General features: G+C 35.1%; 3 protein-coding genes across 3 annotated transcripts in view; all 3 read left to right on the top strand.

Annotated features, from left to right (window-relative positions):
• LOC134846229 (ERO1-like protein beta) overlaps nucleotides 1-23,863 on the top strand; it is a 117,318-nt gene that overhangs the window by 78,704 nt on the left and 14,751 nt on the right. The window lies entirely within an intron of this gene.
• LOC134845659 (protein lifeguard 3-like) lies at nucleotides 147-21,795 on the top strand. The gene is made up of 2 exons (XM_063862681.1): nucleotides 147-301; nucleotides 20,793-21,795. Exons 1-2 carry the CDS (start codon nucleotides 289-291, stop codon nucleotides 21,680-21,682), a joined length of 903 nt encoding a protein of 300 aa, XP_063718751.1. The 5' UTR covers nucleotides 147-288; the 3' UTR covers nucleotides 21,683-21,795.
• LOC134845716 (small ribosomal subunit protein uS11-like) lies at nucleotides 21,927-22,897 on the top strand. Its single transcript, XM_063862770.1, has 2 exons — nucleotides 21,927-22,342; nucleotides 22,722-22,897. The coding sequence occupies exons 1-2, from the start codon at nucleotides 21,958-21,960 to the stop codon at nucleotides 22,787-22,789; spliced, it is 453 nt and encodes a 150-aa protein (XP_063718840.1). The 5' UTR covers nucleotides 21,927-21,957; the 3' UTR covers nucleotides 22,790-22,897.

The following is a 23,863-nucleotide window of genomic DNA, read 5'->3' as shown; positions in this document are numbered from 1 at the left end:
GGGGGACGATCGAAGATCCGCGCGATTTGCCTTAAAGTACTAACGATTTCACAGAACAAAAAATTTCGTCAGAAAATTTTTAGAGAACGTATTTTCAGCAGAAATACCACGATCATGATTATTTTTCACCCTTTTTGCACGTGCAGCTTTCATGAATATAACGTGGTATATTTGATTAAAACGTTAAAAATTATTATTATTTTATAAATAATAGGGAAACAAAAACCTCTGTGGTATTTCTGCACTTAAACCAAGCACTCTTCGTTGTTCTGGTCATCCTGAAGCCAAATGAACCCAGATGGTTAGTTTAATTTTGAGCTATCTAGCATGCATTTGCTGAGTTTATCTTATGAGGAGTTTATTTTGATCACCATCTGTTCGGTACCCGGGTCGAAGTGCTCACTTTAATTTTCGGCTTTCAAAATCGAGCAGAGCTCTTTTTCTTCGCTTATGTGAGATGGGGGGGAGGAGGAAAAAGAGCCTCGAGTACATGTCAGTGCTCGAGCAAAGAAGAAAAGTCGAGACAGGGGTTGGGGTCGAGCACAAATTTGAACCATGCGGTCAAAAAACACCAAAATTCGGTCAAAGCACGGTCGGAAACATACCTCAAGAACGGTCCAAAAAAAACGGATTTGTCAGCTATAAATTGGAGTCAGAAACAATTTTTTGCATGAAAATTCCAATAAAAAGCACCTTGAAATATCACCCGAAAAGCATAAATTATAACGTTACAATTTAGAAAACTTTTATTGAAAGTCAAATTATACCCAAATTTGGTCGAGCACGGTCGAGAATATTGTTTTTGGTCGAGCACTGTCGAAAGATATCTTGCTTGGGCCAAGCACGTTCGAGGACTTTTTTTTTCGGTCGCGCACGTTCAAAGCATACCCACAATTGGTCGAGACGGTCGAATTATACCGAAATATAATCTAGACGGTCGAAACATTAAAAGAGCACCTCAACCTAGGTATTTTAAAAAATAAAGAGAATATGGAGATTGTTACAGGCTCGCCCCTTTTCTTTTGTTGGATGTAATTAGACGCTTTGCAAGGTTTTGTATGAGCTCCAAAATTTAGGTTAATATAGATTCCAAATGCCATAATATGACCGGCAAACAGCCAACTTGCCAAATAACGATGTCAGCCCGGTCAATTTATATTTTTTTATGCTCTTTTCCAATTTCCCTGCCCCCACGTTAAATTACAAGAAAAGCTGCTCAAAAGTTGTTCACACGGCAATTTGCATATAACAATGGCTCTTTTTCCTCCCCCCCCCCCCCCCCACCTGCAATTTTTTATAATTAAAATTACTGTTCGCATTGTCCGATTGTAATGAAAATTGACATGCAAATAAATTAGGCAATGAAAAACATATTTGGTCTACATAATTAACCTTGTGAAATCACTTGTTAGAACAAAGAATTGATGCTCATGTGAGGTGGGTGTGAAAAAGAGCCATAACAATTGCTTAAAAAAATTGTTCACATGTTTAAGCAGACAAGATTTGATGCAGTTTATAACATGAATTTCTAAATTTTTAGTAGACTTTCATATAATGATTTTCAGAAAATATCACAAAAGGGTGAAATGGAAAAGACAATTTTTTCGGCTCGTTTCTACTTCCTCCCCCTTATTTGAATTTCAGTTTTGAGAAACTAATTCGGCTCTTTTCCAGTTCCCCCCTTTTCAAAATACCGAGTTTTATGTTTGATTTACGTGTTATTACGGCTAAATGTGTGATGGGCTCTTTTTCCTTTCCCCCCCACCTCACATAAGCATCAATTTTATGGTGTAACGAGGGCTTTCACAAGGTTAATTATGGAGACCAAAAATGTTTGTCATAGCCTAATCAGTTCGCATGCCAATTTTTGTAACATTTGGATAAAGTGAACAAAACTTCACTAGTAAAATTTTGCAGGTGGGGGGGGAAGGAAAAAGAGCCGCGTGATGTTACGCTGTAAAGTATGATGAACAAATCTGTTCACAGTTGTCGATTTGTTCACCACGCCAAATTTCATTGCATTATGACAACGTTAAATAAGCTTTTCAAAATTAAATTTGAAAGGGGGGAACTGGAAAAGAGCCACTAATTCAACATTATCATAATGTAATCAAAAATCGCATGGGGAAAAACTAACTATTGTGAACACATTTGTTCATCATATTTTAGTTCGTAAGATCACGCATTCAGCCATAATTACACATAAGACATTTGAAAAAATGAAAAATTTGAAATGTGGTGGCGAAAAGGGAAAGGAGTATGTTTATCTAATCAAAACAAAACCCCTTTTTCTCGAAAATACGAGCAATTTAGGGACCTCAGTTTTGCAAACTATCGGCCAAGCAGAAAACTGCGCTCTTTTTTGTCTCCCCCCCCCCCGCGCCATCTGCATTGTAACCATTAAAGTTTCAAACGAGCATGAGCTTACGACAATTTAAGCTTACCAGTTTGTATGATAAGATGTAAGCTGGCAAGCAAGTGTGCTAGTAATAGAAAAAACTTGGGCTCTGTTCCACTTCCCTTCCCGATCTTTCAAGTTTTGTAACTTTGTAATTGTTTTTTTTTGTGTTATCCCGGCTAAATGAGTGAATAATTCCATATCAATGTTGATTATTTTTATAAAGCTTAGAAAGTGGGCCAACGTGCACATCTATGCCCAGAAATTTTGTGACCTATTTTTGGCAAGTTCAGAACAGAAAAGGGCTCTTTTCCAGTTTCCCACCCCCCTAGTTAAATTACAAAACAAAGATGTTCAAAAATTGTTCATACGGCAATTTTCATGTTAGAAATGTTGTAGAAATTTGTTCACCTGTTCACGCTGACACGTTTTATTGCAGTTTCTAACATGAAAAGCCATTTTGAATAGACTTTCATGTAATGAATTTCAGAAAAAATTAAAGGGGGGAACTGGAAAAGAGCCCAGAAAGGGCATTTACCGGGTTTTGAACCAAAAATATTGGTCGCGAAATTCAAGCCCAGGGTAGAGTAAACGCTACCAGACATAATACAATATTCTGTATCTTAGGAAAGTTGCAAAAAGTTATCAATTCCAGTTTTTCGCGATTGAAAAAAAAAACAATCAGGCCTCTACAGTTTTAATAATTTACTTTTGAATAATTAACTGGTTTTTGCGCAATATTCTAGCTCTTCTCCAGTTTTAAAGAGGTTACCGCCTTTTTTGCAGAAAAAACTGGTTGCAAAACCTTTGTAAAGGCATTTTGCTTGACAAAAATTTGGAGTATCCGTTCACTTGTTTAAATTGACACGTTTTATCTCAGCTTAACACTGAAAAATTGTTTTTAACAGTTTGGTTTATTGAATTTCAGAAAAACCACAGAAAAAAATTGAAAAAATTTTTACACTTGCCTCTTTGTCTATTACCAGCGGAATTAGGTGAGGGTGGGGGGCGGATACTACCCTTAGGGATTCGACCCCTACCGACCCAAAGGGTCCCCGATTTGTACTATTTTGAGATATCCAGTTTTGTCTGACTGACATTAAAAATTTTCTAAAGGCTCAGTCGGCCCCAAAATTTACTAACTTTGAGGGGGAGCATGCAATTTTTTGGTCAAAATTTTTCAAAAAGTTCCTACAAACGCAATTTTTCAAAATTAAAAAAAGTTTTTTTGAAGACCCCCCTCGAGAAAACTCTAGATCCACCCCTGAAGTCTTTCTTTTGATAAACACCCAACAAAATAGGCGTCTTCTTAGCTTGAAAGCAACTTCGAACGCCGCACGCGAAAAAAATCAATTCTGAAGGCACTATCTGGATCTTCTTAAAGCCATTCTCCAGAAAATTTAGTGAGGTCTTACAAAACTTTATAATGAGGAACTTTAGATTAAACTTCCCCCTTTTAGAATCGCACAGCAAGTAAGATTTTGTTATATAAAACGCAAACCCAAGAAAATTGCTCTTTGCGGGCTATTAGGGAAAACAAATTAGCGCTACAGGCCCTTTCAATTCATTGTATGCTTTCAACCATGGACGATTACATTCTTTCACCTGTTTGAATTTGGTTTTAGCAGAAAAAGTTTCCTTTAGATTTTGTACCATCATTCTCTCAAAATTCCCAACTAAGCGCTATCATGCCTGCTTCTTGCGTTCAGTCCTTCTCAAGCCAAATGTTGTCTTCTCAAACTTAACTTTTTTTTCTATCACACTACACTTCGCCTTTTTAATTGATCTTGGAAATCCTTTTTTTTAACACAAACGGATTTGGGCAATCAAAGAAGAAAAAGAATATTCTAGACAAGGAGGAGAAACTACCTAGAGTTTGTGCGATTTCCGCACTGCCCTGGGTGGCTTCTGATTTCTGACAACTCATTGATCTTCAAAAATTGGTTAAATTTTCAACTAGTTAAGAAACCACGCGAGAATTATATTGTACACAGAACATATGGTTAACAGAGATATGGAGGAAACAAATTCTAAAATTTTTTCAGTGTTTTTACAAAACATCAGATCACTGCCCCGAAACTTTGAAGAATTTGAATTAGAAATAGAACAGTTGGCCCAACGTCCAGATATCATTTGTTTAACTGAAACCTGGCTCAAAAATAACTCTGACAATGATATTTTCCAAATTCAAAGATACGAACCTCTCTATACTTGCGCTAGAATTAAACGAGGAGGAGTTATTGGCATCTATGTTAACACTGGGTCAGATCATAAGATAATAAAACAAAAAAAAGATAACAATATCCAAATCTTGTCAGTTCTCATAAAAACACAAATGAATCAGAAAATTGTAGTAACCTGTGTTTACATTCCACCAAATTCTCTAAACAACGCTACCTTCGAAAGCCTGCAAAATTATTTGGATGGATTAACGCTAGGGCCTGAAACTGATCACATAGTTTTTGGTGATTTCAACGTAAATTTTCTGTTAAACTCGACAAAGCGGAAAAAAATTGAGGATATTATGATAAGAACTGGCATGTTAGAAAACAAAATTAGCTGCCTCCCAACAAGAGTGACAGATCGTAGTGGCACTTTGTTTGACTTAATTTTCTGTACATCAAGTTTCTCAACCAAAACCATCAAAAATTCAGTGTCTGATCATTTTGGTGTTCAGTTTTTTCAAATTTTCTGAAAAAGGACGTTTTTACTGAAAAAAGTTTTGCTAGAAACTGGAACAAGTTGAAAAAAAGGGATATAAGTGAGAAGTAAAGTTTTTATTTAAAACATGAGATTGGCAAATGTATGCAGTTATGGAATCCCGAAGACCCTCAAATGTCTTCTAGGATTTTAGAAAAAATAAATTCGATCCTTATGAAGGTAGTTGATAATTTTTTTCCAAAGCGTTTACTAGTACAATCAGAAAGACATCCATGGATTGACAATGAAGTAAAAAATGCAGCAGCAAAAAAGCGACGGTTACGACAGGAGTTTTTGAATAATAAAACAACGGATGCCCGGAATAAGTATAGTTCCCAAAATAAAATTGTCAAAAACCTAATCATCCGTAAAAAACGAAAATACTATCAAAATAAACTAATGCTTGAGTCTAATTGTAAAACGAAAACTTTTTTCGAAATTTTTAAGGAAATGAGTGGTAGAGGGAAAAAATCTAAATCTTTAAATCTATCTAACGGGGACGCTGAGCATTTTAACGAATACGTCGCAAATATTGGCGCCAGACTCACACAGAGCAAACCAAACTGCATGGAAAATAATGTTATACATCAGCAGCAATCGTTGTTTTTGAAAAAAATTGATTTAATTGAAGTCATTGAAGTCATCGAAAGTTTAAAAAATAAATATAGTACAGATTGCTATGATATCAACACTGTTCTCGTCAAGCATTTAAAAACTATACTAGCAGGCCCTTTGACTGAAATTTTTAATGACTGCCTAACCTCAGGAATCTATCCAAATTGTTTAAAAATTGCAAAAATTGTTCCAATTTTCAAGGAGGGAGACATCGATGACCCCTCAGACTATAGACCAGTTTCGCTTCTTCCAGTTCTGGGCAAAATTTTTGAGCGTATAATTTTTAAACAAGCCCAATCATATGTAGACAAGTTTAAAATCATCCGAAACTTTCAGTTTGGCTTCAGATCAAATAGAAGCACTGTTGACGCGATCCTTACATTGTTGGAAGAAGTTTCAACATCGCTATCGAACAAAAAACTAACTGTTCAGAATACGTTTTTAGACCTAACAAAGGCTTTTGACACAGTTGATCACTCTAGTCTGTTAATAAAATTGGAACAAATGGGATTCAGAGGGCCTGTCTTAAATCTATTGGAATCTTACCTTGACAATCGCTATCAGTACATTGAAACTAACTCTTTTAAGACCGAACTTAAACTGGTATCCTTTGGTGTACCTCAAGGATCTATCCTTGGCCCACTTTTGTTCATATTATACATGAACGATCTACAAATAGCCACAAAAAACACAGGGGTACTTTTGTATGCTGATGACACTGATCTGAAATCCACAAACAACAAAGATTTTATTGCTTTTGCACATAGATTAGCTTTGCTTGAAGTAAATGATTGGTTAGACAAGAACAAACTGACACTGAATGTCAAAAAAACCAAGACCATGAGATACCGTCGGAGCACGAAAACTGAAGAACGACCAGTAAATTATTTTTTAAATGACACCCAAATAGGAGATGTTGAATGTTTTAAATATCTTGGAATTCTCCTTGACTGTAAATTGAATTTTCATCAGCATACTGATAAGGTAAAGAACAAATTTTTGCAATTCTGTGGAGGGTTTTTTCAATTGAGAAAGTTTCTAACTGGACAGCAATTAATATTTGCGTATAAAAGTTACGTGCAACCAATCATCCAATATGGAGTTTTAGTTTATGCAAATACCGACAAAACCAAACTGTTGGAACTCGAAATGAAAATCAGAAGGCTAATCAGAATAATTTTTTATAAACACAGGATGGATTCAATCACTGAAATAATGCATGATAATAAAATATATACCGTAACAGAATTGTTTGCTTACGAAGTTCTGAAATTAACCGGAAAAAATATTCGAAAAGAGTGCCAAGTTGAAACCTTGAGATATTCTATTACTGAGCATGAATTGAACGTGATATTTTCAAAGCGAAAAACAAATCAAAAGTTAGCTATAAACAGAAATAAACTCAACAGAGGGTCGATTACACCTAAAATCAGAAAAATTTTCAACTTCGTAATAAATTTTTTTCCCACCTGGGTCAATTTCTTGAAAGGGGCTTCTCGGTTTCAATTAAATAGTTTTAATCATAAAATGTTGGATAATTACATTCTAGGAAATACGATTTTACTGTCATGCTTTGAGACTTTTTTTGATCAATAAGTAGAACTTGTTTCTGTTGGTTTCTAAGTTATGGGTAGAAAAGACTACCCGAGAAAACTAAATTAATTTTTTTTATAGAGAATGGTTTAAAGGTGGGTGCGAATAAAGAGGTTTTACGTTTAAAAAATGGTTACCGGTAGAAAATCCATTGCATTGGATTGAAGAATTTAAGTACTTTTTTTTGTTCTCCGCTTAATGAGACACCTGAAAACGCGCCTTGTTGACTTAATGGTGTTCTCCCGAACGATTCTTATTTGTATTTATAAATTTTTATAAAAAACTTTGTAACTAGATATCGTTTGGAAACAATTTATTATATTAATAGTATTATTAAATCTTCACGAAACTAAGATTAACCCTAGCTGACTGTAGTTTTTTTCTAATTAAAATCAAGAAAGAACCAATGAATACAGTAGTAATACCATTTAGACCCAGCAAGAAAAAAACTCTTTTCACTTCACTTAACAAGACTTACTTGATAGATTTAAGTAATCCGCAATGTCTCTGCAGTTGATGCAGCAAGAAAATTGTTTGTACTTGAAACGAACATCTCAAAACTTTAATTTTTTTTGCCGCAGATAAAATTGGTAACAAGGATATTCAACCTCCGAAACTATCATTTCACTATACATAGAACTACCAATAAAATTGATACCATTTTTTTGAGACCCGATTGAAAATCACTTAGTCAAAAAACGTAGAAAATGTTTTAAAAAAAATTAGAGGGATCGTATCAAAAATTTTTAACATAAAACAAGGTTTTAAAAACGGTGTAATCTTGAAAAATTCCATTAAAACAACATTTGAGACAAGCAACAACCATTTTTTGCAATTTTGTTTGAGACTTAAATACAGACGGTGCTTTAAAAAATAATTAGTTTGACCAAAACTGTTGTATTTTAGGATTGTTTTTTGGGTTGATTAATCTCAAATATACTACAACCTTTGCCTTCTAGATATTATACCGATAGGTTTTCATGTTTTTCGGCAAATTAAAAAACTGAACGCAGTAAAAAATAACATTAAACGCATCTCATCCTTTTACCGCGATAATTTTTTCAAGACTTTCAATCGAATAATTTTTGATGGAACAATAACACGAAGAGAATTAGGTGTAATTTTTTTGTTTTTGCAAGTCACCTTTTTTGCAAAAAAAAATGGGAATCACTGCATATACCTCAAAAGACGGATTTTTGTTTTGTTTTTCCTTGCGTTTTTGTTGACGAAGGTTTGCAATCATGGCATTTGTTTTTTCGCTACTAGTCACGAAGTTCGAAACATACAAATTTACGACAAAGTCAGAGGAATCCGTGGACTTTAAGAAAAAACTCCTTTTTCTTAAGAAAACATTATGAACTGAGTGCGCAGTTTTGTGGTTTTTTAAACAAATAGTGGAAAATAAGCTCCCACTGAACTGAGAAAAGCAAATTTGACACCCTTATTTAAGAAAAGATGACTCAATGGAGCCTCAAAATTGTCAACCAATTTCAAAAACTTCTGACCTGTGCATTTTCAGAAACTTTTGGGAATCTTTTTGATCCTTAAATAAAATAACATGAAAAAAATGTGAAATTATGACTCCTCTTTGTTTTTAGTTTTGCAAAAAAAAACTTTTCACATAAGATGCACTTTCATATATGAATATAAATGTATATCGATGATATTCAAAGTCGTGACTTCGATGGATGTGCTTTGAAACAGTATGCGGACAATTGCATGGGGCATGCGTCATCTATATCATCAAATCATGTTCAAAGTCAATTACAAAATTTCTTCCGCAAATTTATTTCCTTTTTTTGCTAAAAATCAGTTAAATCTAACTTCATCAAAACCAAATCTAAGTGCTGATAAATTCGTTTCCTAAAAATGATGAGCAGAATGTGGAATCAGTTTGCCTTGCTATCAATTATCTTTTTGTAGAGAGAAAATCCTAATGCAATTACTTAGGTTTGATTCTACATTCTAATCTCTCATTTCAAACTCCAATAAAAGATTTATGCAAATTGGCTCACTGAATTAAGACTATAAAAACAAGTTACCTTTCTCCACTGTTTAGATTTGTCGCATCTAGATTATGCAGAAACTTTTTGCATCAACCTAAAGCGATTTCAATGATATCTTTAGGAAAGCAGTTAAAATGAGCCCTGAAACGTACGTATTTCAGATACAAAAACAAATTCCACCGAACTGCGTGATAACAATGTTTTTGTTAGGAATTGGACACAGATTTCAGCTGAAATGCTTAGCATATCTATTTCGATATCTTACTAATTGGAGAACAAATTTTCCCTATGAGTTAAAAAAGCGACATCAAACTACAGAAGTAATGTTTGCTTTAACTAAAATAATTCTTGAAAACCGCTGTTCAACTTAGAAAATTAAAACTCCTCGCTAGTATATACTTGTGGTGAGTTCCATCCTCCTTAAAAGAATAGTATATATCAGCAGTGAATTTCACCAGAAATTTTTCAGTTTAAACTAGCGTATAACGCAATTGCGGCGCCTCATTTAGTTTGCCTTCAAAAACAAAAACTGCCTTTAAATTATTTAATGGAAAATATTAGCAAAATGAACGCAACCGTAAAAAAAGACGAGAGAATCCAACAAGGCATTCGATATCAAACTCTTAACGACAAACACAATTTCGAACTAATGGTTTTAAAAATTAAAATTTAAAAGTCAACTGGTTTTCAAATTTTTGTAAGCAAAACCTTGAAATAGCCGACAAGATACAACTGCAATTTTTCACATCAACAAAAATGAAACAGATTCAATGTTGAATCATTAATTTCATAAAAGCGAGACATAATCCAGCATAACTAATTTCAAAATATCAGAATTTTTTTTAAAAAGTTTTTTTTTTGAAAATAATGGAAAACAATGAGCAACAAAATTAGGATGAGAGGCCGCATGCGCTTCCGCTGGTAGTTGTCTGACATCAAGGTCACTAAGGGATAGCAAACTTCATTTTTGCAAAAATACTAATTTGAACTATATTTTTTGAAAATTTTCAAAGGGATAAAAATGTCAAGCCAGATCTAAGAAAAAAAGACTTTTGCAGTCATAATTGGAGTCCAGATCAACTTCCTGAGATTACATTGAGATCACACAATCCTTGTGTTGACTTTTTTGCACGTGGAAATTATTATGGATTTGAAAAATTTTCAAAAAAGCATCAAAACTGCATATATCAGAAATTAATATTATTTGAAATATTAAAATTAGAAGTAAGATCTGCAGCCTCTGAGAGTACTCAGAGAACAACTTACTGCTGGGTTGATAGTTCAAAATTTTAAAACTCTTCTTTTTATTTCAATTTTTTTTTTGAAAAAATCAACAATTTATTGAAAAAACATCATATCTCGGAAAAAAATAGTATTTGAAGCGTCACAATCGGAGCTTGAGAGTACACTGACCGAACCTAGCACCAAAGAAATCAAAAACTCAACATTATTTAAATTTTTATATCTAAGTTATCTAAAAAATTTTGAAAAAAAAAATTTTTTGTCTTAAATTTTGTAAATTTTGAGAGTTTTCTTACAGCACTCAATTACAAGGTTGAAAATTTCAGCTTTTTGTCTTAATTTTAATAGAAAGTTATTTTAATTTTTTAGAAGAAAAATCAAATACAATGTTAAATCTCGCAAGCTAAAAGGATTGGACCAGTAAATTCAGAGGCAAAATTTCAACTCCTGAGGGTACCTTGAAAGCAAGCATTTACATGGTTCGTCTTTTTCGTGTTTTTTTTTATTTTTGCGAAACATATCATTTTTTTATTTTGAAGTCTGTTCATTTTTGTATAATCCAAAAACTCGTTTTTGAAACTATATTGAAAGAGTCAGTTCCCTGCTCCTGAGCTCATGGCACGTGTTTATTCTCAATCTGTCTTTACCGATGTGAAGTGCTTTCAATGACAGTAGATTGATGTTGGTTTCAATTTGGTCTATAACCTCCATGACATTCCCGTGCTCGTGCCTTCTTTTCCACAATGTCTCAGATGTTGTCCTACGGGTGAGTCCTCTTTTCGGTGTTCGTTAACTCTAGTGGCTAGATGTCGAAACGTTTGGCCAACCTAGGTGGAGTTACATCCACACTAAGAAATCTTAGTTCACGAAAAAAAGAAGACTTTAGGGAGTTCAGGGTTTCAGCGTTCTGGTGTTCAAATCAATTGGTGCCTTGATTATGTTCCGCAACATTTTTGCAAATATCGAATTTTCATTGCCTCGGTACCGCACCACCATCATGGGTGGTGTGTCTGTATTATCAATAAACCCTCGATCCTTGCTTGGGCTCATGTTGACTTTTCTTTTGATGAGTCTGTCAAGGGTCTTCGCAACAAATTTATCAGTCCAAGATTCTGGGTATTGGTTATCCAACAATTGTTTTTTTTTTAACTTCATGGCCTCATCGAACTTCTTCCAAGCTGAATTTTTGATTTTCTTCTTATAATGGAGTGGAGCGTAGCTCCTAAACTTGAGCAATGTCCCTGTATCAAATCGTTTTTGATACCATCCACAGATTACGTTTGTAACTCTGTCCACGTTAGCATTAATTTCAAGAAAGACTAAATTGCCTTTCTCTTTAGCCTTCCTAAAAAAAACTGTACATTATGGTGTAATTGATTTGTCAGTATTAACAATTCTTCTGGATCTCCTTTCACAGATCACAGGATATTTTCTATTTATCTCAGAAAGAAATTTTTTCCTCTGAGTGTTGGTTTCTTTCTTTTAACTCACAGCGTGCCGAGCAAAACCAAGCAGTTTTAGCTGTGTTTCTATATTCAATTTTTTGAAGCTTAATACATTTTTGATTGAACCGTTTTAGGCAATTTTAACATTCAAAACCTTTCTGCCTAAATTTAACTTTTTTTCTACATTCTGGACAGATGCCATTTAGATTTTTCATTGGCTTGCAATATTTGGGAGTGTCTTTCCTCAATACAGGTTCGAACTCTTTCATCGACAAGTTTGCCAGTATGGCTGCAAGAGAGTCTCCCATAGCCAAACTATCCTTGTGTGTTTACCACTTATATTTGCACTTAAAGTGCACTTGACCTATCGCAAGGTTTAGCAATCTTTTCATAGTATTGCGTGCAATGTCTGCAGGTTTCTCTGCTCATAAAGTTTACTGAGTGCAATGTCTTTGAGTAGAACACTAGTGTACAAACTCTTAACATCTAAACAAAATATGTTCTCATCAGAGTTTATTTCAACCTTCTCAATAATCTCTGTTGCTTCTTGTGTGTTATTTTTATGTTCGCGTCCTCAATTTTAGCACAAAAAATTGGCCAAAGTTTTGTTGAAGTTCTCATATGAACTTCCAGGCAGAGAAAGAACAAGGTAAATGGTATATTTTTCTTGTGTATTTATGCTAAACCGAACAAATGACGGTACAATTGACTACCTGTTTGCCTCAATTTGGTGTATAGATGTTCATTTAATTCATTGAAATTCATTCTGCTAAGATGAGAAGCTAGGAGTTGGGGGAAAGGGTTGATCCATCTTCGATGGAGATGATGATTTTTATCTACTGAACAAAAACAATAATAATTCAATAAATAGTAGTAGCCCTGTTTTTAGGAGTGACCTCGTGGTCTGGGGATACTGAGACCCAGCCATGAGCTCACTATTTCTGCATGTTATCTAGTTAATTTGAATGTTTTGACCGAAGCCGAAAGCAGTAACGTTTTTGTCGACCCGATGTTAGAAAGACCACCGAAAGTAATGGCTTGGTAGAGACGGTGAAAAGCACGTAGAGCTCTGTTTAGACGTTGGCCAGCCGTCTTAGAACCTAGCTTTATTTTCCGTCGATATGTATCTTCCGGGCGAATGTTACATTGTGCCGCTACAATCGTTACTGAGCATTGTATGGTGGGGATACAGAGACCCAACCATGAGCTCAATATTTCTGCATGTTATCTAGTTAATTAGAGCGTTCTGATCGAATCCGGAAACAGTAACTTTTTTTCGACCCGATGTTAGAGAGACCACCAAAAGAACTGACTATGGCAGATACGGTGAAAAGCATGTAGAGCTGTGTTTAGACCCTGGCCAGTCGTTTTGGAACCTAGCTTTATTTTCCGTTGATATGTACTTCCGGGCGAATGTTACATTGATGTTTTTATGGCGCTCCTGGGTTGGCATGAACCGCCAACCTTTCGGCTGTTAACTTGGAAAAATTGAGATGGCTCTGGAAAATGAAATCCAAAAAAAATTGGACCGAGCCAGTTTTTGACAGCGAAAGTGCAGACTTGATTTTAATGACCAAATAACTTTCGACGAAATTTTCTATTTGTAACATTTGTATATTATATTTTCTCGTGTCGAATTGCGTGTTCTTATTGAAGAAAGGTAACCCGTATCGATTTTAATTGTAAGGACATCAACACTTGTCATCTTTTTTATCATTATCACTTCCATACCTAGAAAATTCCAAGGAATTCGACTGGAATACTTGATGAAGCGACTCCTGACTGTAACCTCGGTTACTATGATTGTAACATTCGTCTACTGTAGTCACACATGAGGCTTAAGAAAAATAGGCCCTATAACCATTGGCTCAAGAGTCAGGGACACTATCTCTTGTGTTTTTCTACCTCAAATCAGTCGGAGCCAATTCGGTTCGCTTGTGACATGAGACTACGACCCGCTACAGCTTAAAGGCTACTACCAAAATATCCCCCCCACTCTAGAAATAATAACGTCCCCATACTTAGGTCTCTAGATACCCAAAATACACGAACGCCGTTAAAAACCGGTTTGGAACAATCCGTTAAGTTACTTTTTATTAGACAGTGGAACTTTGATCCATTTCAGATGGATCAACCTAAAACTCGCCTTACCTCAACATAACAATCATAAAACACACTCTAGAAATTTAAATTAAGTACTCACATCGTAGCACACTCAAGAAAGGGAAGTACTTCAGTCGGTAATGAACTCGAGAATTAAATAATGTAACTAAATGAGTTTTAATGTTTCAATGACAAGGACAAGTTTTAACTCTAGGATGTAGTTTCTCGTGAACCATTGGGACACTCAAGCTGTCCACCTTTCCACCGAAGGTTCACTCTAGTTCAGTTCAAATAATAATCCAATCGAGTGATGACAATCCAGTTCTCGGGAATACGCCTGTCTCTGTTTCAGATGGGACAGCTCTACTCTCGTTCTATTCTGACAGAAATTGCGAATAGCAATTTCCCACTGTTTTATCTAACAACTTTCCCGCGATTGTTGTTCGATCGTTCTGAATTCTCTTTTTCGGTTTTCAGTTATCGCAAGAAAATCGTGCATGACAGGCTCCATTCGAATTTTTGAAAAATTAAATTTCACCCCAAAATTAAGTGCTCTTGCTTTTCTCAAGGTCAAACTTCCAAATATGACCGACTGGCACAGATACTTTTTACCTTCTGATTACAAAAGTAGGTTTAAATACCGTTCTTACAATCTAAACGGCGTCATTACACAGCAACTGATCTAAAAACATGTTTTACTGTAGTGACTTTTATACAGTACTTGAAGTGTTTTTTATTCTTCTGATAAACTTCCATAATTTACTTGATACCAATTCAAGCAAGCTTCGCATTCAACTCCTTTTGTTCTATTGGTCACTCTCTAGACATAAAATTAAATATTTCTGTTAGTTTTTTTTGTGTATCGGCTATTGATATAACGGCTGATTCGCCATAAATTAGCCTTGTATTTTCTAGCCTTGTTTTTTTTGGATTAATTGCCGCTCCGTACTTTTCCTCAAATGCTTATTTGATGTTGTCGGCTCTGATTCGCAACATATTTACCTTGAATTGAAATTCTTTCCTATATTGTTTTTGAGAAGCATGCAATTTTAGAATTCATTGTTTTGGTCAATTTGAAAGTTATAAAAGAAATGTCGTTCGTCTTATTTTCTTTTGGTTAGCTTCCTTGCTATGTTGGTGTTGTATTGCATGGCTCATATGAATGCTCTCAGCTGAAAAGATCGGTTAACGACAATTCAAGTAGATTTGAAATGCAAGATTTTTTGAAACTAATCAACAGACGATCTTTTTTGCTTCGCAGTTAGCGCAAAATTTTTATGTTTATCTCAGTACGCTTAAAGCAACCTAAGTTTCAAAATGGGCTTTTAAAGTGAAGGGTTGTTGTCACATAGCTTTCTCAAATCTGTTTTTCATAAGTTCTAGCTCGAAAGTCAACAGACAAGAACAAAAGTTGGAAAAGATCCGAAAAATGAAGATCAAGGTCAGTCTAGGCAGTCAACATCGACGGGCAACGGAAAACGAAGACAATCGTCTCGAAAACATTTTCAACGAAATATAAATCAAAGTCCCTCTCCAACCTACAAAGCTAATGAATCTAGAAGAAATACTGCGCCACCTAGTCCTGTCCTTACAGTTCATCGAGGTTATAGAAGATAAAACTTTCTGTAACAAGTTATTTAAGAAAATAATTTCAGTTATTTGCGCATTGAAATATCGCGCAAATAACATGTAAAAAAAACAGTGTGCAATTTTTGAGCTTGATCAAAATCTATTAAGATAGGAACCGGGCTCAGAACTTATCTTTTAGAAACTGGGCTCAGAATTTATTTTTAATGAACTGGGCTCAGAACTTATTTTTTTGTGGACGCCCAAAAAGAAGACGAAGAAAGATACGATTTTATAACAGTATGAATTAAATAAGAATGTTTTGGCCATGCCGGCTTTAAGTATTAAGCGCGTGCTTTAAATGGGTCGAAACCATTGTCGCTTTACCGATTGTTTGATTTTGTGGGTGATAATTGGTGGTCGACCATTGAAAATGATGTCCGCTCAAAATGTTTTCCGCTCAAAATGATGTCCCACAAATAATCATCGGACTGGGTCTAGTGATATATCATATTAAAGCCCTTTCAGTCGCCATTCGAACTACATTAAAACGATGTCTCAGTGTCTAGAAAAAAAAACGGTTTTAGTCTCTCCAGCTTCAAGCCATTTTTACAAATGCCTTGTGTTCGGGTACCAGACCCTTTTTCTGCAATCATTAGACTCATTTTTTTTTCTGCATGTAATTAGGTTTTTTTCGGTGTTCGTCTGAATGGCTAAGGTACCATTTTGTTTTTTTTTCTGTTTTACGCTTGCGATTAGCCAGCGTTATCAAACTGGATTTTAGGCTTTTCTAGTTAACAACTAGTTAAGCAAAATCAGTTGAGTCACTTGCTGAGCAGCTAACTTCTTTTCTATGCAGCTCTTTTCGCTTAATTTATGCTCTCTTCTATTAAAAATCCAGGTTGCTCTCCCTTCGGCCTGGAGGTAAATCAGTTGCCTTTGTAAGCTTAGGTCTGGGGTTCGAGTCGTGGCAGGATCTTGTTTTTTTTCAGTATCAAGGAAATTGAAAAAAAATTCCGAGAAAAATTAATTGTTGGTTTTCCGTTTGTTCGCTCGAATTTTGTCGGCTAAATTGCAACAACGGATTTTGCTTGCGCTGTAGACAATATTCATTGCAGTTGCAAGTGTTGTTCATTCTAATTTCAGGAGGGGACTTAGAAGATTTCAAAACTGTTTTTCATAAATTCTTTTTTTTTCTTTGGTTCTGTTGGTGCTCAAAAGATTGTCGGCATAATTACCGTGTCACTGATTTTTCTTGAGCTGTAAACAACTTTCATTGTAGTTGCAAGTGCAAGTGTTGTCCGTCGTTGCTTAGGTGGGAATTTAAACTTTTTCTTATAAACTTGTTTTTTCGGCTCAACTTATGTCTGCTCAAAGATTGTCGGCTTTATTGCTTTTCATAAATTTTGTTCCGTTTTTGCTGTCTTAAAGTTCAAGTTTCTGGCATGTTTGCCAGGAATGATTTTCTATCGAGATATATGAAATTTTATATGATCTATTTTTTTTGCAAAAATTCTCTTTTCGGTTTTTTATGTGTTTTTTTTTCCAAATGTTTGTGTTGTATCGCAAGTGGTGCGAAGCTCCGATTCGCCTCTGTGTTTAGTCTATAATTCTATGCGACATAACTACTAGGTTTAGGTTTTGATCTTTGTATGAATAACAAATGGGACTTCGAAGTCAATTTTATTGATGCTTTTTTGATTTTCTGGTTTGCGTCGGAGGCTCTGTCAGCTTTGAATAGTATTTATTGGACTGATTCAGCGCGGGGACAAGAAACTCCCATGTATTAAAAAAAGCTATAGACTATCCTGTTTCCACCCTATTTTTAAGCTGGGGAATAGATTTTTCTGGTATTAAGATAGGTTCCGGAGTTTAAGATTGCAAGTTTTGTTGGCGCCCGAGCTTACCTTGTTTTAAGACAGTGTATAAATTTCCCCGTGTGTGAAGATAAGTAATAGCAATTCAATGTATTAAAGTCAGATATGGAGTCTGTAATGTATTAAAATAAAAAGTTTCAGTATCATGGTAAGAAAAAGGTAAGAATTAAGGTTTTCAGAAACCTTAATTTTTTGGCATATTTTTGGTCGATTCTTATCTAAATGTAAAATATCAATGATATTTTACGTGTATATTGGTAAATGACACTTAAGTTCTATATTAGTTAGTATTATGTTAAGATAAAAAACAAGTTGTTATGGTTTTTGCCTTAATATTGATTTTTCTTGTTCCTCAAAAATTTAAATTACGCTAAGATTTGATCTAATTTGAGCTTTGACTTGTTTTTTAAAGAGATCTAACTATGAAAATCAATGAATAAATTTGCTAAAACTATGCTGAAATGTAACTGAAACTTCCGAAAATTGTGAAAACAACCATACTTTTTGGTTTAGTTTTCTTTTTTGTATAAATTTGGGTTAATCTTTGACAAAAGTTCGAAGTGAAATCTATTAATTATTCTTTTTCAAGTAATTAAACGAATATTTCTTTAGTTGATTGTTTGAATTGAGGTTGTTCATTATGTCTAACTTTATTTGAATAGAAAGTCAGGTCAGTGTACATATAAATGGTGTAATGTCGAGAGTTTGGGACAGATCTTGAGTCCTATACAAATAATTTTTTTTTCTTTAAATTTTGAATTTTTTTTGTTGTTTTTACAAATTTTTGAGTACCCGGAGGTTTCAGCTAAGTTTTAGCACAGTTTTAGCTAATATATTTGTTGCTTTGATAGTTAGATCAATTTCTAAATCACTTCTTAGCTCAATTTAAATCGTAATTTGAGTTGTTGAGGGGGAAAAATCAGTTTTTAAGGCAAAAATCTCAACAACTTGTTTCATTGTCTTAACATGGCGCCAAATAATATACACTTTGAGTTTCTTTTAACAATTCACACGTAAAATATCCTTGATATTTATATATAGATAAGAATCGATCAATAATGTGCCAAAAAAATTAAGGTTGCTGAAAATTAAGGTTCCCCCCCGCGCCGCGCTGAATCAATCCAAAATATGCTACTGCTTTAACTTTCGAATGATTGCGTGTGATAGTTTAAATACGTATGTAGGAGCAAAACAAAACATCTTAATTTTTCTATGTTTTGAATGAATTCTTTTTTTTTGGTTTCAGCTTCGTTTTATTCTTCCATTCGACAGGCCATTATTTTGTCATCTGATGAAAAATGCTGGTTCATCAAAGTACACGTCTGTATATCATTGAAGGTTCCATTAACAATCAATTACGACATTAAATAGTTCAATGTGTTTTTTTTATAGTTATATTTGTTTCGAAGCTTGATTTTCTGCCTAATTGACATTGTACTATTCTTCTGCCAATCTTTTTGAATGACATAGCGCTGTTAGCGAAGTCTGAAGAGTTTAAATAGTAATTAGTTACAAAGAAATGGTTAATTTTTTTCATTTCTCAAATTGAAATTTTAAAAGATTTTTGGCATTGTTTGCTTTGAGTCAAAATTGGCGTCTTCTGAATATAGATAGCTGTTTTTGAAGATTTTGTATTTTTAGTCTGTTGATTTATGGTCCTTGCTGGCCAGAAAAGAGATTTTTTTAGTGCATTTTTTCTCATCCATATCTTTCCCGCTGTTGATATGTGGCAAAATTAGTTCACAGAATGGTCAAAATTAGAAATGGTAAATTTTGGTTCAGATCAAAAAGAGTTCAATTTTTTTTGCGTTTTCGGCACACGTGGTCTGGAGGTAACGAATACGCCGGAACGGCAAAGGTCCTCGGTTCGGGTCTAAGATGACTTGTTTTCTTTTCAAACGCGAAAGATTCAAAAAATGTCGGCTCATGTTTTGTCGGCTTAGTTGCCACATCATAGAATTGTTATTTCTGCTATATGCTATTTACATTGTATTTGCTTTTAGTGGTTTGAGTCACTTCTGCTGCTTGCAATTTCACTAACCTTGACTGGTATATTTTCTTGTTAAGAGTCGATGAACTTCTTAAAACTTGTTTAGGCTCAAATTCACATCTTGCGGTTTGATTTTTGATTTTTTTAAGGTTCAGTTCATTTCCTGTGTTAAAACGAAGGCAAACTCCGCTATCGAACTTCAAAAGTGTAAAGGTCACAAAAAACTTGATCAACTTCTAGTTTCGAAAGTGTAATTTAATTTTCAGATTCCCCATGAAACAAAAATTTTACTTTTCGATCCAGGTTTCTCAAATTAGGTCAATGTTTTTTTTTCTGTTTAATTGCGTTCATTGGCTCTTTTCGAACTGTCTGTTGGCTATTTTTTTTTTCGCTTTAAATTTTTATTCTGCCTTAATGATTTTGGCTTATGTTTTATCGGCTTAGTGACCTTATATTGCGTCGTTTGATGACCGAAGAAATTGTTCGTGTGCGTGTGTTAGTTTTTTGAGTGGAGGGGACTCGAACGTTTTTTGTCAGTTTTTTGTCTTTTTCGGCTGAAACGGTTTCTACTTAGGTACTTTCGGCTTTTTTACCGCTTGTAAGTTTTCTTCCGATGCTAATTTCACAATCTTTTGGCAATGCAAGTTTTTTTTTCAAAACTAGCTCTATACCTTTTGATACATTTAGCGTTTGGTAATTTTTTTGATTCTTGATTTTTTTTCCCGATTTATCGCCAGTGGTGCGTAGCTCCGCTTCGTCTCTGTGTTTATATTTTTTGGGCATTTTGTTTGTTCCCTTCATCTTTTGGTCGAGAGTTTGTTTCATTAAGGGCTTGATGTGCTAAGTGTGTTTGGACTTGACCGTTTTTTAAATTCAAAGGGGAAAATGAAAGAAGTTTTTGCCATTTTTTACCCTTGACGATTACTTCTACCAGTGATAATTCGGCGACAGTGACGCGAACCTCATCTTAGGCTTTGTTAAATAGCCTCGTTGGAAACCAGTAGAGAAATTTCAGTTTTTTTCTGACCACAACTGATCAACTTCAAAACTCTTTAGCAATTAGACAAAGAGTCCTTAATTTTCCTTAAAAAACGGTACAATTTAGTTCAAGTGCATCGAGATTTTAATTTCATAGTTTTAATGCGTATATCTATATATTGTCTTTCAAAACAGAAAATTATTAAGTAGTGTCAATCAATCTCGGATCTATTCAATTTTGGAAATGACAATTGATTTCTAAGATTTTGATATTCTCAGAAAGTGAAGATAAAGGCACCGGAGAAAGTGGTCGGGATGTGGAAAACGGCCAAACGGGTAACCCGAGTAGATCAGTTCCAAATATCAGACAGAGTGAACAACCAGGACGGCAGTCGTACCAGAGGGATCCACCACCGCCATATCCTACCGAAAGTCCAAAGCGAAAAAGTGGTCCATGTGGTCCCAAGGCCGACAAAAATGGAAGGCGTGATCTGTTCAACAGTGATTTCAACGAAAGGAAAGTTCGACAGAAGTTTGTACAGAAGGTATATTTGACTCTAACATGGCAATTGTTGCTGACTTCTGGGATCGTATGTCTGTTCAAGTTCGTGAAACCGATCAACGATTTCTTCGTGGAGTACTGGTGGATGATGTATATCTTTCTGGCATGTTGGATTGTGTTCTACCTGGTGTTAATGTGTGCCAAGAACATCAGACGCAAATTTCCGACAAATTTGATTCTTTTGATCTTCTTCACGCTCATATTTGGGGCGTTTCTGGGCGTGATCACTTGTGGTTATGACACGTTTATTGTGTTAATTGCTCTTGGTATAACAGTGGGGGTGGTGGTATGCGTTTCACTGTTTGCGTGTCAGACCAAAGCGGACTTCACTTCTTGGATTGGAGTCATGTTCGTGATACTGATAGTGTTCTCGGTGTTCGGAATTTTAATGATCTTCTTCTACAACCGATGGCTCACTCTTGTTTATGGAGTGATAGGAGCTGTGATTTTCACAGTTTATCTGGCCATAGATACTCAGATGGTCATTGGTGGGAAACGATACGAGTTACATGAAGAGGATTGGGTGCAAGGAGCTATAATTCTGTACATGGATATATGCTACATATTCATGTTCATTTTGATGGCTAGTGGAGCTATTAAAGGCTGATTAATCAAGAAGGCATGACTTATTGTATGTAGCTGAGTTAATAGTTAAGTATAAAAAATCCATATTGCAGTTAATTGTAGTTAAACATAATCACCGTGCTTAACCATGTCCGAAAAGAGAAAATCAAAACTTAGTTTGTTCGCTATATTTTAGAGGAGTAGAACAGAAGAAGCGCTGTTAAAATATCAGGCCGCTTGGAAAAAGCTGGCTTTTCGTGGCGGTTCAATAGATTTGGTGTGTGAGTTTCAGATTGAAGTTGTTACTTGATCAAAAAAATGCCGACAAAAAAGGTAGTGAAAAAGCAGGAGGAGCCTGTTTTCCTGGGACCCCAGGTGGCCGAGGGTGAGAACGTGTTCGGAGTAGCTCACATATTTGCCAGTTTCAATGACACGTTCGTCCACGTGACCGACATGTCTGGTCGGGAGACGTTCGCTCGGGTGACGGGAGGAATGAAAGTCAAAGCTGACAGAGATGAAGCGTCACCATACGCTGCTATGTTGGCAGCCCAAGACGTAGCGGTCATGATCAAAGAGAGAGGTATTACAGCAGTTCACGTGAAGATTAGGGCTACTGGTGGTGTCAGGACGAAGACACCTGGACCAGGGGCCCAAAGTGCTCTAAGAGCTCTCGCCAGATCCGGTATCAAAATCGGAAGAATTGGTCAGTTTTTAATTGCAATTGTATTTATACTGTATTTGTGTGCAGGTTTTTTGGTCCATATAAAAAATTCAAAATAGTTTATGGCATATGCAAGATAAAAAATTTAACCTGATCAGATTTTTTTCCTGAAAATTATGAGAATTATTTTGTTGATTTTTCTGCGAAGTCGGTATTGCACTTTTTTCATAGCAATATATTAAAAAGGTATTTAGCGCTTGAAGATGTTCACCGACTACAAATTCGAAAAAGCTACCTCAGGAAAAGTTGCCGTGTATTTTAAAATAAGGCAAATATAAGAAGTGCTTGGTGGTCATTCTTAAATGTTTAAATTTACAAAGCTGCTTTTGAGGTTAACGAGCTGTTGTTTGTTTGTTTGCAGAGGATGTCACACCTATCCCCACTGATTCTACCAGGAGAAAGAATGGACGAAGAGGACGACGACTGTAATGCAACAGACGGCTGTAGTCAAAGAGTTGAACTGAAACCAATGATTTATTGTCTTGTCGTTTATTCTAAGTCAATTGCATTGCTAAGTCAATTCAATCTCTCCTGACACTTTTTTATTTATTGAGTTTTCTACATAGTGACTGATTACCCTTGCGATAAACAAGGGTTTTGCAATCGGGTACTAGACTTCCCCCTTAATAAATTTGTTCATACTCGACTCATTCACCTCTTGTTCCTCTCTGTTGCAAATACTGTGCAAGTTATTGGACATGTTGTTATTTTAAATACCCGTCCTTTTTGAAATTTGCTCTGTTTGATATTGGTTGAAATTTTAACAACTCGATTTGTTAAAAACACTTTTTGTCCTCTTCTCCAGCTTAATAGGTTGCTGTCTATTTTATATCTGCTTATGGCCTCATTGCGCTGTTTGATAAGAAAAAAGTTTTATGTGGCCGAGTTTGTGTGTTTTGGGGGGACTTGAAATATTTAAATTGGTTTCAATTTTTTTTGACGACATGAAGTGTTTCTGCTCGTGTGTTTTCGGCTTTGTTACCGCCTGGTAAATGTTCTTCCAATGCTTAATTCCCATTCTTTTGTCTGGGCTTGTTTTTTCCAAAACTTTTCTCATTTTGATAGGTCTAGTTGCATGTATAATTGTAGATTTTCGATAGTTTTTTGCTGATAGTTTTTCGGCTTTATGATTGTCGATTAGGCTCTCGGTTTAGTTTCCGAATTGTGTATACCACCTTTCATTCAGTACGTATATGGCCTTCGTGGATACTATGCGGGTAGTAACTGTTTCTTTTTGCAAGTAGATTGGCGAAATAATTCGGTTGAATTTCAGGTCATTGGCTGACGGCATAAATGCCACTGGCTTATTTACCTAATATTTTGTTTCCTACACATTTTGATAATATACATTGAAATCAATAAAAATAATTTTGATAAATTCAAACATAGTAAATGTTTTTCCGGTTTTCTGTTTGTTTTTTCAAGGATAACATCGTTCCAAGTCATCTTTGCTGGTTGTTGAGAGTCATGCTGTTGTAACTCTGTAATTGTATTGTCGTAAAG

Source organism: Symsagittifera roscoffensis, chromosome 5 (assembly GCF_963678635.1).
Source record: "Symsagittifera roscoffensis chromosome 5, txSymRosc1.1, whole genome shotgun sequence".
Lineage (NCBI taxonomy): Eukaryota > Metazoa > Xenacoelomorpha > Acoela > Convolutidae > Symsagittifera > Symsagittifera roscoffensis.
The sequence above is the reverse complement of the archived record's forward strand: the minus strand, read 5'-3'. Positions and strand labels throughout refer to the sequence as shown.